General features: G+C 38.6%; 1 protein-coding gene across 1 annotated transcript; it reads right to left on the bottom strand.

The window, feature by feature from the left end:
- Positions 1 to 24: 24 nt before the first annotated feature.
- On the bottom strand, positions 25 to 12,314 carry ddx6 (DEAD (Asp-Glu-Ala-Asp) box helicase 6). Its single transcript, XM_082503395.1, has 14 exons — positions 12,047 to 12,314; positions 10,768 to 11,329; positions 10,599 to 10,662; positions 10,288 to 10,392; positions 9,187 to 9,316; positions 8,118 to 8,264; positions 6,882 to 6,976; positions 6,639 to 6,761; positions 6,405 to 6,533; positions 6,186 to 6,302; positions 5,702 to 5,765; positions 5,353 to 5,454; positions 5,039 to 5,218; positions 25 to 3,138 (listed from the first exon to the last, which is right to left on the bottom strand). Exons 2-13 carry the CDS (start codon positions 10,953 to 10,955, stop codon positions 5,043 to 5,045), a joined length of 1,440 nt encoding a protein of 479 aa, XP_082359521.1. The 5' UTR covers positions 10,956 to 11,329; positions 12,047 to 12,314; the 3' UTR covers positions 25 to 3,138; positions 5,039 to 5,042.
- Positions 12,315 to 15,180: the final 2,866 nt, after the last annotated feature.

The following is a 15,180-nucleotide window of genomic DNA, read 5'->3' as shown; positions in this document are numbered from 1 at the left end:
TTTAAAAAAAACCACTTCAGACAATAAATTTCAGTGAGCTTTATTGAACACAACTTTTAATCCAATCCAGTAATATTTATGACATCTTGCATCACTGAAAAATCTGCCAATTAAGCAACCAAATTCAAAATAAAGAAAATTTCACTTAAATTTGGAGCCTTTTTCATGAAACGTGTACTCCATTGAACATTTCATTTTGAAAAGAAAAAAGCGGGGTAACTCAAACCTTTTCGTACCCATTACCTAAACTTTGGATCTTTAGATATCCTGTTTCTGAAGTACCCACAGGCCCCACCCCACATATTTTACTGATGCATAAATTCAGAAAGAAATCCTAAAAAGGACTCCTATCGTCTCTTGACAGTTGAGAGATGGGACGGCCAAATTGTACACAAAAGTTGTGTTATTAATGTGTCACAACAATCAAGAGGACGAACTTATGCATCAGGGCAGCAGGCGCACCAATTCAACCTCCTCCCAAATTTAAAAAAGAAAAAAAAAGACCTTAACAAAAGAGACAATTTTATTAACCAATTAGATGCCCAATCTGGGGAAAGATGCTCTTGTCTCAGTCGTTAAGGTTCTCCATGACAGCCACTAGCAGTAAAACTAGCTCCCACATGAAGGCAGCCATACGCTGAACCTCGAAGGGTCGTCAATTTTAGCCTCAAAGCATTTTGCTGCGTCAATTACTGCCAGTGGGCTGATAAGAAACAGACAGCTGCCAAGTGCCTGCACAAACAGATCCCTGTCGACTCCACTAATGCTCAAATTTAATTTTGACTTTAAACGAGAAAAATTCCCCCCACCCCCCCAAAAAAACAAACAGCCTAATTATCAGTTTAGATGTGCAAGTATTTCTGGGACAACAGCAGAAGTGTGAGAACAGGGATCAGAGTCTAACCAATGAGAAATACACGGGTAACTAATCATCTCTGCTACACTTGTCTTTTGAAATGAGCTTAAATTAAATGAGCAATACTTCCCATTGGTTAAAACAGTTAAGAGAGCATCTCGCCATATTAAAGGGAACACCTCAGTTACAAAAAGGTTTCAGCTGAACAAAGTGATCAGAGGACCTCAATGCAAATGTAAGGTTGTCACATTGCATATAAAATGCAGAGGTAAAGCCCCAAAACCCAAAATATAAAGCAATAAAGGGCAGAGAAATTAGCCATGAACTCAGCAGGCTGGGATGCCCAAGTTATGTCTTAAACAAGCAGTCTGACATAAAGTAATTTTCTAACCCATCTTGTTCATTCCCCCTCCCTGCACTAGCATGCACTTTACTCCCAAGTGGGTATCTAGTGTGTAAAAAGTAGTGCAGTAAGTGTAGCTGCATGAACCATCTGTGTTTTAAGTGCTGATCAACTTGCTCATGTTTGTTTTTAAAGTATCTTTTGTTAGCTGGTTTCACAAAAGCCAGCCAACTTGCAAAGCACAGAATTTGTTCCTGCTACATTTTAGATGGATTTCAGATGGTTCGTTTTGATGCAGTCGGCCAACATTCTGCAGAAGGAGGGGACTTCCTGCCCCTCCCTCAATATTAGGAAGTAATGTAGCTGTGCTTAAACAGGGCATAAATCAACGTAACAGCTAATACCGTCGCCACAAAACAAATTATCTGCCAATTCAGCTGCACTGCAGCGAGTAGTAAGTAATAGAATATTTTCTTTTCCAACACCAGCACTCAGTATAAGAGATCTTAAGAGTGTTTCAAGAGTTTCACAAGTCAAGGCTGGTGACAAAGACTTCATTACTCAAATGCACAAGCTTCAGAAAGCCATCTGTCAAGACTCGCACTTGTTAACACTGGAAGCAAAAGAACAAGGGCAACAATTTAAACAGTTAAGTGCATCTTTGAAGAAACATTCCAACAAATATGCATGGGCTAAAAAGATTTTCAGCAATAACTGTCTCTAAAAACATTTCATGAACTACGCCATTTAAATGTTTTAGATTCCGGTAAATTCTGCAATTTCTAAAATTATAAATAAATTCACAGGCCAATATTGCAGATCAAACAAACTGGCAGTTCGGGAAACCATCTCCAGTGCTAACAAGAGGGAAGGGGCGGATGGCTTTTCAGTTTGTCAGGCAGCCTTTTTAACTTGTTTAAAACAATCTTAAAATGAAGGTATATACACAAAGTGTAAGGTGCACCCCAAACGCTGGCTGCACGTCTCACAGAATTAAGTATGGCCACCCACAGGAAGGTGAAACACAGGACGACAAAAGACAGACCGAAGAAGAAATGAGGGAGAAAAAATAAAAAATACGCGTCAGGCATTCGCTCCAAATAAACTCCACCAAAATAGGAATCCTCATGACTCATGGCGTTGCAAGGCTGCTTAATTATTTTTAGTGTTCTGATGCTGAAGACAGAGGAAAGAGTTTGGGTCTCTCAGAAGCACAAGTTTTTTTTTCACCAATGACTGACAGTCTGGCTGCATCTTGGAGAAAGGGAAAAAACAAAAACAAAAAAATCCAGCATCTCTGTCCATGGAAATCCAAGTTTGTCCTCATTTATCAGCCAGACTCAAGTTCAGCTTAGCCAGCAAGAAGATAATTCAGACCAGTCTGCCTCCAATCATCTCCAGTTGCTGTGAATGGATGACCCAACCAAAGACGGGTATGAATTCACCTATTTTGTCAGACATTAAATTAGTGTAACAAATTTTCAATTAGGTGAACAGAAATATGTAGCGTGGAGTGGAGAGAGATGACCGATAATGAGGGGTTATTACTTTAGAACAAGCTGAACTGTTTAAGGCACTTGATATTAATTGGATAAAACTTCCGAACTTAAAAGTGGAGAATGGAGGGTGTCCTATCGCTCTCTGTTGGTGCTGGCTTTGTGTCAGTGGTGGATATGAATCATCACAATGTGCACTGATAACTTTTCTGACTTGGTCCCATTCTTTCCTCGTGGTGCCCATGTCTTCAGGGTGTGGTGGTGCAGCAAAGAGCCTTGAAAAGGCAGATGAGTTCTTCCAATAACACATCCATCAAAGCACGCATTCCTAATGGTGGCATCCAAAAAAGGAAGACATACAGCAACTGTACATTTAAAAAAAAAAATCCAAAGATGTGGGGGATGAAGTAGAATACAGAGGGGAGTGGAGGATGGACTGGTCTCTAGAAAAAAGGAGAAGGGAAAAAAAAAATATCACATTAGACCAGACTGTTCAACAAAACCCCCACTAACAACACTGAGATAAAAACTATTCTACACATTACCGAAGTTCTTGATTTACATTGGAGTTACAGTGTAGTGGTCTTTTTTTCTTTTATCTTTGTTAACAAACCGGCTGATTTTTCATAGATCAGATGACCATTTGGGTTATAATGTTTCAGAGTGAAACTAGGGTACGATTTCTCTGTACATGCACGAGGACATTCCTGACACCATGACTGAAATGCCTAAATAATTCTTATCATCAAAATCAAGACAGATTTGCTGGAAGCAACCTGTATAAATGTATCAACTCAGGGGTCATTAGCAGATATCCAACTTCTACAAGGATATATTAAGGATGGTAAAGACATTTCATCTTCTGTTACCTGGAAACACTGTACCAAAAAAAATAAATAAATAAAAAAATAAAAAATAAATGGCCACGAGCTGTGGGTAGTGACCGAAAGAACGAGATCGCGGATACAAGCAGCAGAAATGAGCTTCCTCCGAAGGGTGGCTGGCCTCTCCCTTAGCGATAGGGTGAGAAGTTCGGCCATCCGGGAGGGGCTCAGAGTAGAGCAGCTGCTGCTCCACATCGAAAGGAGCCAGCTGAGGTAGTTCGGGCATCTGACAAGGATGCCCCCTGGGCGCCTCCTGGGTGAGGTGTGCCAGGCATGTCCCACCGGGAGGTGGTCCCGGGGCAGACCCAGGACACGCTGGAGAGATTATATCTCTCGGCTGGCCTGGGAACGCCTTGGTGTTCCCCCGGATAAGCTGGAGGAGGTGGCTGGGGAGAGGGAGGTCTGGGCCTCTTTGCTTAGGCTGCTGTCCCCGCGACCCGGCCTCAGATAAAGCGGATGAAGATGGATGGATGGATGGATGGGGGGGAGGGGGAAAAAAAAAAAAAAAAAGCCTCCTTGTCCTTTTTCCTAGCTATTTTTCCTTGATCTCAGAAACTTTGTAAGATCATAGCAAGGTTTGAAGCAGAATTTATAAGGAATTAAGACAACAGCACATAAACTTGGGACTAAGACGTGCATCTCATTCCTAACCAATATATTCCTATCTGAATGTTCAATGTAACTTGTCCCAGCTGACCAAGGGGGAAAAAAACCCTAAAATGTTGGCAATGAAACAACGGCTACAGCTCATGATTTATAGAACTTATGTAATTCTTTGGTGCATTTAAAAAAAACAAAAAAAAAAAAATCATGGCATCAGCTCGATAGGCTTTTATTACAGCAATATTAATGTTCATAGTTCACATGTGGCTTTAACCGCCTGTTGAAGCAGCAGCAAACAGAAAACACTTCTGAACACTCACATGATCTGCTCTGCTGTTTCAGTGATCGTTTCAATGTGTCCTCTGCTGAAGGAGGTGATAAAGGAAGCACTGAAGTATCTTTTTAGTATTTAGAGAATTCGACTGCGATTATGGCCAACACGCTGATACTCTGCATAACAGCAGTGACGTAGCAAAATTGACCATTTGAATACACACCATTTTTCACACTGCAAATATACACACTATATTACATTGAAAAACCTTTGTAGATTTCTTTTGCCATCTTTAAAAATAAAACAGACTTGCCTCACTGGATATATGTTCACTAAGAGCAGCAAGAAAAGCACAGTCCAGGTAATGACAGTAATCATGGCTAAATTGTATTTAGTTGTGTCAGCAAGGTGCCGAAGTATCCAGCATACCAAGCAGCAAAGCACTAGCTCTGCAACAGCTCATATCCATCAGCTCGTTTGTAAAACTTATTCGAACCGGCAGGATGAAAAAGATTAAATCACAGGAGATAAATTATCTTCCGACCATCTATAAACCAGCTGGTCGCATATCTGTGTACTCACTGGCTCATGGCTTGACTTCTTCGCCACTCTCACTGTGGTACTCTGCCACGTATAGGCTCTTGTCAATGATGCCAGGGATGGGCTTTATTTCTGTTCCAAGCTGTTCCTCAATCCCTTTCAGGTTGAAGCGATCGTCATACGTGATGAGGTTGATAGCTAGACCCAGGTGTCCGAAGCGGCCTGGAAATTATGGTAGTCAAGAGCTTAAATAATTGCTTTAGCATTTTTTGCTGCATAAAATGCATTTATATTGCAGACAAGAGTGAAACAGTTAAAGCAAAAAGGATGAAAACAGTCCGAGTCACGGCCCTTACCAGATCTACCGATGCGATGAAGGTACGTTTCTCCCAGCTTAGGAAAATCAAAATTGATCACAACATTCACAGCTTGAATGTCGATTCCTCTTGTGAAGAGGTCTAGAGGGGGAAAGTAATAAAGATCAAACCACGCAGGATAGAACATTAAAGAAAATAGGCTTGCGCAAATCAGTCACTACAAAAAAACAAAAGCAAAAACAAACTAGAGATGTACACAATAGAACAGCTCAGTTTCACCATCAAAAACTACTACTACTAATAATAGCAGTAATAAAAATCCTCTCTCAGTTTCTTTCAACTCCTACTGGTAAAATGCGGCAGTTGTACACACGTTTCTTTCACTTACCAGTGCAGACTAGATTCCGGCACAGGCCATTTCTGAAGTCGTGGAATACACGGTTACGATGTTCCTGGAAAACGATTTTTTTAAAAATGCATTTAGAAGCAGATTTATTCACTTCAGAGCATCATTTAATTACATAAGGATAAATTACATAGAGATAATGCATGTCTTTTTACTCTCATAACACTTGTCCACAACTGATGTAAACCATGTTAGGTGAGGTATAAGCACATATGCTGAGTCAGTAACTAAGCTGTCATCTCAGGTATTCATAACATGCAAAAACAAATGACAAGTAAAGCAGTGGAAAATCTGTTTGTGCAGCAACCCAAGTGTTAACAGTTCTATTTTTTTATCATGTAGTCAGTCTGGGGACTGGCAGTGCCAACTCTCCATAAACAGGATGTTGGAGTGAACAGCAGTTCTTGCAAAAATCAATTGTGCATTTTGGTGAACAAGCTTTTCTGGGGCAGTACTTTAAGCTGACCTGTCTCATCTTTGCATGAATGTAGAAACATGAATATCCAAGCTGGGAGATCTTCTTGGCAAGGAGCTCCACTCTCTGAGACGAGTTGCAGAAGATTATGGATTGGTTGATCTGGAGCTAAAAATAGATGCAAATAAATATGTAAACAATTGCATGTTCATCAGACTCTTCCCATTTATACATTTTTTTATTATTTACACGTGCAGAGGCAAAACTCACCCTGGAAAACAAGGTGTTGAGGCAATGGACTTTTTGCCTTTCAGTTACATAAGCATAATACTGAGTCACACCCTTCAGTGTAAGCTCCTCCATTAGGTTGATTTCATAGGGTTTCTGCAAGTGTGAATTCTACAAAAATACATAGAAATGATTATATACAGGTTGAAATGCAAGTTGTAGCATTGTAAAGCTTATTTGAAATCACAAGTTCATGAATAAGGAACCAAAATGTACCATGAACTTCTGCACGCTGAGAGGGAAGGTTGCAGAATAAAGCAAAATCTGCCTCTGCTTGGGCAAAAAGCCCAGGATCTCCTCCATCATGACCACAAAGTCCTGAGACAGGAGCTTGTCAGCCTTTTGAACAGGAGAAGGGGGGGTGGGGAGACATTTAGCTCCATTACCTGACTGACCCAAATTATCTAAGTGCACTTATTTAGAAAAAAAGGTCTAATAAAAGTAAACAGCTTCACTCACTTCATCTAGAACGATCATCTGCACTTGACCAACTTTGGCCACTCCTTTCTTGATGAGGTCTAAAATCCTTCCAGGTGTGGCAATGACCACATGTACTGAAAAATAAAAAGCAAAAAGGTAACAATAATTAAGGTCTACCACATTTTCTGAGAATGGCAGCGTTATCAAAATTTACGTGTCCACATTTCAGTGGAGGAATGATGGTAAATGATCACGATTATCATATTGCTGATATTCAGCCGCTGAGGAATGTTCAACAAAAGCTATATTGACAACTTTAACAAAAAAATCAATATGCATTTGACAGTAATCAGATCAATACATGTGTTTTCATTAGTTAACATTTCAGACATCAGCATTGACTGCCTGCGAAATGTGTGTGTGTGTGTTTACAGGGGTCTATTTTTTGTACTGGCTACAGATAAGATCAGGCAAAAACTTGAAAATTAAGCCAGACTGTGCTTATCATCTTTTCTCCTTTGCAGATCTCAGTGCAGCTTATAATGCCTTCCTTTGATGCACTCATGTTTGTTTGTTTAAGTATAGATGAAGATTTTCATTCACTCCAATCAAATGAGCTTTGGTAGCAATCATATAGTATACAATAGCAACATTTAGGATTCAACTAGAGATGTACCAAAGATCCAGGAATATTTCAATTTACATCTTCTTAAAAAAAAAAAAAAAAAAAAAAAAAAAATCGTCACTGAGACAGACAGTAAAGCAGACGATTCAGATCGCCCCTGATTTCAGACTGTATGAGGAAATCCATGCAGGAGATTGCACAGACTTGCACAGACTTCAGCGTGAAATAATCATGTTGACTCCCACCAAGAGTATTTAGCATTAACTAAAGCTAAACTTACAAGAAGAGTAGCTGAGGGAGGAGGGGAAAAAAACCTTAGTTAAATGGAAAAAATAAGCTAAACTGTAAATTTGCAAATCAAAATTTTGTTAATACAGATTGAGTTTCAGTTTTAGTTGGTTTGTTAAAATTTGCCAGTACAACTCAAAGATTTGTTGTTTACTGGGAGGGGGACGCATTACATTAATGCAAGTCAACTGTCTTCACTAACTGTTGTATTGTTAGATTAATTTCCAGTTTTCCTAAATCTTACTCCTGGAAAATACCTTCCATATAATAACACTGAAACCAATAAAAATAAATAAAAGATAAGATAGGCAGTGTTATAAAATATAAGACTGTAATAAGTGATGTTACGTGTGAAAGGTTACCCGTTTCATCGAGTCTCATGATGTCATCACGGAGATTGGTTCCACCTGTGGTTGCCATGACCTTCACACCACCCATGTGTTTGCTGACCTGGATACATATTTGGCTTACTTGCAGAGCCAGTTCTCTGGTGGGCACTATGACCAAAGCTGGAAAAAGAGAAGACTTATTTATTATCATTTTATTAAACATTTGCAAGTAATTAAGAATAGGATCAAATGCAATGGTACTACTACATTTTCAAGCATCAAAAACAAATTAAAATAAAACATGCTCCGATCAGTAACATGTCTCAGACCTTGTCCCACCACTTTCATTTTTATGAGGACACAATGAATCAACAAAAAAAGATGTTTACATGTCTTTATCAGACACTGTTGTATTCATAACATAGTCAAAAACAGTCTTCAGAAAAGAGAATAAAAATGTAGTTGCATGTTAAATGGAGCAAAACAAACTAGACCATCAATAACAGGAAACCTAGCCTCGAGCAAAATAATGCATTTGGATGAGGATCTGATTTTGTGCTCTTGAAGCAGAAAACTCTAGAAGAGAAGCTGACATTTAGGGATCGCATGTGTAGCACGATTGTGTAACACGTGATTTGCAATTTATAATGTTTTTGGTTAAACGTGAGTATGTTGTAAACCATTTCAGCAGCACCGTTGTGCAGAATTTACAGTGTGTATATATAGTTGCCATTTTATTTTGGAAACACTGAACAGCAAATGTCAAAATATATCAACTGTTTATACAACTACAGTTTGTTTCTCCTGTTATCCTAAGTAAGTAATATTAAAATTGGCATTAGAAAAAAAAAAATGTAAATGTTGATGACTTTTGCATTTCTAGTTAAATTTCAATACTAAAGCAGTTGTTTTTTGGTATCATTGATTTGACCAAATCATCAGTAAAGGCTCATTATGTGTCGAGGTTTATCAAAGGCATACTGATTTCATTTTCACCCCCCTCTTTTTTTAAACAACTCACTTAATGACTTTCAAATGAGGCAAGCTAAAATTCAACATTTATAATAAAAAAATAAATCTTATTGAAAATGAGCTCTCTCACCTTGTATGCAATCCTTCTTCAGGTCAATGCGTTCAAGTAAGGGAATGAGGTAGGCTCCACTCTTTCCCGTGCCATTCTTGGCTCTGGCCAAAATATCTCTTCCTGACAGTGCAATGGGGATGCTCTCCTCCTGCAGACAAAGAGAAATACAAAGAATACTTTTTGCTTCAGTCACATCACACATCTACTTAATTTATTCTAGTGCAAACATGTAATACAATTGTTCTGAGTGGAAGGTAAAACGTTAATTTTTCAAGTTCCATTTACTTTGTCTACTAACAGCCCATACACACATCCACCCACCCTGCAGTTTGCCTTTCTGAAATAGGCCACCACTCATTAGCATACTTTGTTTACATCGTTCCTTCCGATGGATAAGTGCTGAGAAACTGAAACTTATTCTGTGCAGCCGAGAGTGATTCTAAAGCTTATAAATGAAGTGTAATAAACCAAATTTGCCAAACAAGCTACTAAAGATGTTAAACTCATGAAAGTGCAGAAAGACAACTGAGGAGATGGGCGCCACATGTCACATAGCCAAGTGAAAGTCCCTGGGTTCAAGTCTCTCCCCACTTTCCTTTCCTTACCATTGTCATTGTTTCACTTTCCAATAAAGGCAAAAATGCCACAGAAAAAACAAAAAACAAACAAGGCAATCTTTTTTTTTTTTTTTTTAAAGATAACTGATGAAATCAAAGCTGAAATGCATAACCTGGGTACAACAAATGTACAAACATTGTGTGTCAGTCCACCCACTAAGTAATAAGAAATATCACAGTATGTCCAAGAGGTTTCACCAGAGTTTTTAGGACACATGCTAACAGGCACTACCTAAACAACCTAATAGGTACTACAATGCTCCTGAGCCATACTGCAGGAATAGCAATTTTCACAGGTTTGAAGAATTAACTGTTACATTTAACCTTTAATAGTCAACTAAAAACTGTTGACTACATTTAACACTGATCACGTGTCAATGTCAAAGAACTCGTCTGTCCTTTTATGCACTACAATCTATTCTGTAAGTGCCAAAGTATGCACTTCCTTATGCACAAACATGCCTTCTTGTTCAGCCGTCAAATCAAAGCAGTCTTAACATACCTGGATTGGAGATGGCTTTTCCCAGCCCATCTCAAAGATTCCCATAAGCAGCTCCCTCTTTAGGCAATAATCTTCAAACTCATTGCCTTTAGTTGCAGTCACATCCTGTAATTGTCACAGAATGATTGTATATGAAGAAGAGTACTGACAGCTTGTGTGGAACACATTAATATAACAGTGATTGTAGGCTTGTATAAAAATGACTTATTAAACACAGCACTGAATATTTTTATTCACAGCCCCCCAAAAAAAAAAAACAAATGAGTAATAGGATATATAAGCTTCCAGGTCAAAAGAAACGTGTTACCAACCGAAGTTTTCATCCTCATGTCCTTTGGGGGCAATTTCAAATTTTTCTTCCAGTCATCTCCAGGCCTGTGGAGGCCAGAATTATTATTAACAAGCAGTATCACATTTAACTGACAGCAGTAGTTGTAATGAGAAGTCAAAATAGTTTAATTTTAGTATTAAATAACTTACTTGATGACAGCATTTGTTGTAGGGGCTGGCTGGGAGTTTCCATTGTTGATTGTGCCTTTCATCTGGTTAAGCTGCTGCTGCGGCCCTCCTCCACCTGGTGCTCCAGCAGGCTTCACTGAGCCTCTGAGCTGTCCATTCTGGTTGGGCAAGCCCAGAATCACTGGGTTCTCCGTTCTGGCGGTGCTCATGTTGACTTGGCTCAACTTTATTCCAACAGCAATGAAACCTTTAACAGTTTCCAGGTGAAGTGAGTCCACTCAAACATAAAAATTGCCCTTGCCTTTTTAAATCTTAATCAACTAAAGGTAAATACTAAATCATTTACTCTTCAACAATGTCTTTTGTGATATCAAGTGTCCAGAAACAAATTCCTCTTCTCGTTTTTTTATAAGACTTCTATGCATGGAAATTAAATTAGGGCTTAGCATAGATAAATTTTGTCAACATTATCTGGAATACTCCAAGAGAGCTTCGCAAGCGTTCAAGCATTGGCCGACAGTTCAGCTAGCCATCTTGATTAGCTAAACTGGGCCGCTGTGTCCTTCCTCGGGGCTGTCCAAACCTAAAACACACAAGACAGCGTTAGAAATGGCAAAATAGAAACATCGGTGGAATAACAGCTCCCCAGTATGCAGTCCTCGGGTTTGGTGAGACTTAAAGTCACCATTTTGCCAACGGACAGCAGAAACACTTGACGGCTGGCCTAATGTCAAAAGTTAGCCGACACAGCGCTGACAGCGAATGTTATTTAGCTTCGCAAACAATGAATAAGCGGCCTTGATAAATTAAGAGCATTGGCAAATTACGTGTACAGTTGGATAAGAATGTGCTGCATGTGATTTCTACTGGATGCATACTTTAATGGTTCAACGGTGATTAGTGTACTCGTTTAATAAAAAAAAAAATCTACCCTCGAAGGAAGAGTAGGTAGGCTAGTTACAGACATGACTTTCTGGTACATTAATTTCAAGCTTTTCACGTTAATCAACACGACAATACCGAATTCATATACATTTATTCCAGCCAATATTACACGATTAAGTCATCTGACCATTTTAAATGTCAGCCCAATAACAAGACTGACTGGCTATCCGCCATCAACCAGCATTAACTTTAGCTGCAATGAGATTGCCGTGCTAGGTCTGCTAGCAACCTAGCAAGGCTAGCGACGGTAAAATAATAAACACTAAAGCCTAGTGTTATCTACAAGAAATATCAGCTGAACCTAAAGCAATGATCTATTCGTGAATTGAAGCAGATTCATTATAAGGACGTTTACCTTGAGCTATTGAAATAGCCGGTGCCGTAAGCGGTATTTGTGAGCAATCTTTAGCTAACTACCAACGAGTCTCGTCAGAGTCAAGCAAACGTCCAAGATGGCTTCCACCCGTATTTGAACCCGCCCCCATCCAACGAATCAGCTGATTTCATTTCAAATCAAGGAGCTGTGAGGTCTCCTCCTAAAATAATCCTCTCTAACATTTAAATATTTTATCTATCTGCGATGGTACCAACGCGGCCGGTGCAGCCACATCGTCTCTGTTGATAGTGTTTACCATCCGTGCTCTCTGCGCCTCATGTTCATGCACATGCAAACACTGCAGCTGTGTTGTGAGTTGGGTTGTGAATGTTATTGCTCTTCAAAAATTGTATAAAACGAAGCTGCTCTCCTGGGTGTCATGTGGAGAGCAAGGTTTCAATACACTCTCAGTGATTCCTGTGTGGTTGTTGATTCTCGCTTAATTAATGCGGCATCAGCAGCTGTGTATTGTTGTTGTTGTTGTTGCTCAGTTTATTTTGTGAGTTCTTTTTGTTTGTTTGTTTTAAATTATTTTTAATGTGAATTTTAATGTGATTTGAACAGAATGTCTCATCATTTCTCAGAGTGCTCTAAAACCCATCTATTTGTAACTTTTAGGCTGCACTGTTGTGATTCAGTGTCACCAGGCTGGCCTAAAAGCTTTCTGAAAAGCCTTCAGTTGATCTAAAATGTTACAGAGAGAGTACAAACAAAGATTAAAAAGAGAGATCATAGTTTCACATATTAGCATCTCCTCTTTGGATCCCTTTTTTATATATAACTGAATGTAAAATGCTTCTCACAAACATCATCGCAGATCTTCAGGCACCATTCTATCACAAACAACAAAGATGGAGTTACTTTTAACTGCTCCCCTAGTCACAAGTTGCCACAGCCCCAGATATTTGATTTGACAGATTTTTATGCTAGATGCCATTCTTAACACAATCCCAGCATACCAATATGATCTCAATACACTATCAGAGTACTCTGATCTCAGAGTGTAGACATTTTTTTGTTCATAGTGAAAAAGCAGAATGGGATGCAGAGCATTTAGTTATCAGGCCCCTCTCAAGATAAACACACATCCTTTCTACCTTAAAGTTGGGCCTTAAATCGCCCACCTGTTACAGACAGACAGTGTTGTGGTTGTTATGGTCAGGGAGAAAAGATCATACAGAAATCAAATAAATATTTTTTTAATGATAGATATTTGTCTGTACAGTAAGGGATAGGTGTGGATGTAGCGTCATCCATGTGTTTTGGTGCATCACTGCCACCTGTTGTACAGACACTGAAGGTATCCTGTAATAATGTGTTGGTTAGGGAGAACATTAAAGTTTACCAACCAGAGGTCTCTGTTCTACACTCTTTGGCTTTCTTTTCTTGTGTGCCACACATAAAACTAATGCCGCATTAGATGATGTAAACTTTTTTGATGCTCAGTTTATTTTGTGTGCGGAGAACACTGTGACTCATAACGAGTGTAAATTAATATTTGTGACATCATTTTGCTGTGGGACAATATTTTAGGTATATGCCAAAGGGTGGCAGTGTGGGGTTTTGGAGAACATGCTTTTGACTAGCAAGCTGTAACAGTTACATCTTATATACTGCCTTCTAAGACTTCTAAGACAGACTCCAAAAGGCTGATTTTCATGTGTTGTGTTATTACTTCATATAAGTTTTTTTGTTTTGTTTTACATGGTGTTAGTCCTGTTAAGATGCGGCTCTTTAAAAGAGTTGGAAACTGTTAAAGGATAAAGCAGTGCAGACCTTATAAAGTTAACAGTGCTTTACTTAATTACCCAAATGGTTATTCTGATACCTGCACAGTCTTGCAGCATGTAATCATATTTGGTGCAAAGCAAACAAACTCAGTGTGTTGTTGTCGGCTAAATTCTTTACAATTATAGTTATTATTCTTCCTCAAACCGACAGGTGTAAGAGTGAGATGAGTGGTCTTACATTTTTTCACACATATTATTGTTCTTAAATTATTTGAATTTTACTGCAACAAAATCCAACTCTATTCAAGAGACTGTGATGGCTAGATGGGATTAATTAACCATCAGAATGGGAAATTCTTCTTCTTTCAAGCAAAGGCTACCTGAAAGCCAACAGACTGCTACTTTTTGATCTGCAGAGATCTGGATGTGAAGATGTAAATGTCCCAAACTTTTGTTGAGGACTTTGGGAGAAATACCGAAACAATATCTTTTTCATCTTTCTTATGTGATCACAAAAAGACCACAGATTTATAGAACAACGTCTTGGGAATGCCACACGTATTAAAGCATTAAAGTGCCTCCTGACCTCAAACACAGCTTATAGGTATGTCTTTGTCCATGAAGGTTACAATCACACACTGTACTAACCGTGGATAGAAGATACATAATTTGAACACTTTTCAACAAATTTACAACTACAATTCCACTTTTTTCATTATATTTAATCACTTCTAACATTATATCTGTATATAAAACATAATAATAATAAAAACAACTTTCAAAAGTAGTAGTGCTTGCATTCCGGTAGGTTTCAGTCAAGACAGTGTGAAACAGAAAGTGAGACAGCCTTAGCTGATGAGTCCGACATCCTCGTGATTTAAAATTTTACAAGTATTTCAGTTTTGTTTTGTTTTTTACAATACTTTAATTTTTTTTACATTATTTTTTCACAATTGTGGTAGGAAAGTATCCAGCTCATTCATGAAATGCTATTATTCAGTTGTTCACACAGTTTTAAGAGAGCCAGTGCTACCAACACTCCTGCTATGATTTCCATTTTTCAAAAACTCTAGCAAATGCTCAGTCATAGAACTTTCTCTTTAAATTGATCAGCTTTTCAAATGTAGTCATTTCTTTTGTAAAAGAACCAGCTGCAGTATTGTTAGGAATGAATGTACATGTGCAACGCCAAAAATCCCACACACGTTTCTAGCAAATAGCCTGCTCTTCAGGATCACCTTGAATGACTGAAAAACAAACATTTCTTATGTTTGGGACGTTGGTGAGTCATCTGGATGTTTACCGTGTGTAGCATGGATGAGAAATGTCACACCAACAGCTTCTATATTAATTAAAAAAAAAAAAAACATGCTGAACTTTTCA

This window comes from Aulonocara stuartgranti (assembly GCF_965226115.1).
Source record: "Aulonocara stuartgranti genome assembly, chromosome: 14".
Lineage (NCBI taxonomy): Eukaryota > Metazoa > Chordata > Actinopteri > Cichliformes > Cichlidae > Aulonocara > Aulonocara stuartgranti.
Note: the sequence above shows the minus strand (reverse complement) of the source record. Positions and strands in the feature narration are given on the sequence as shown.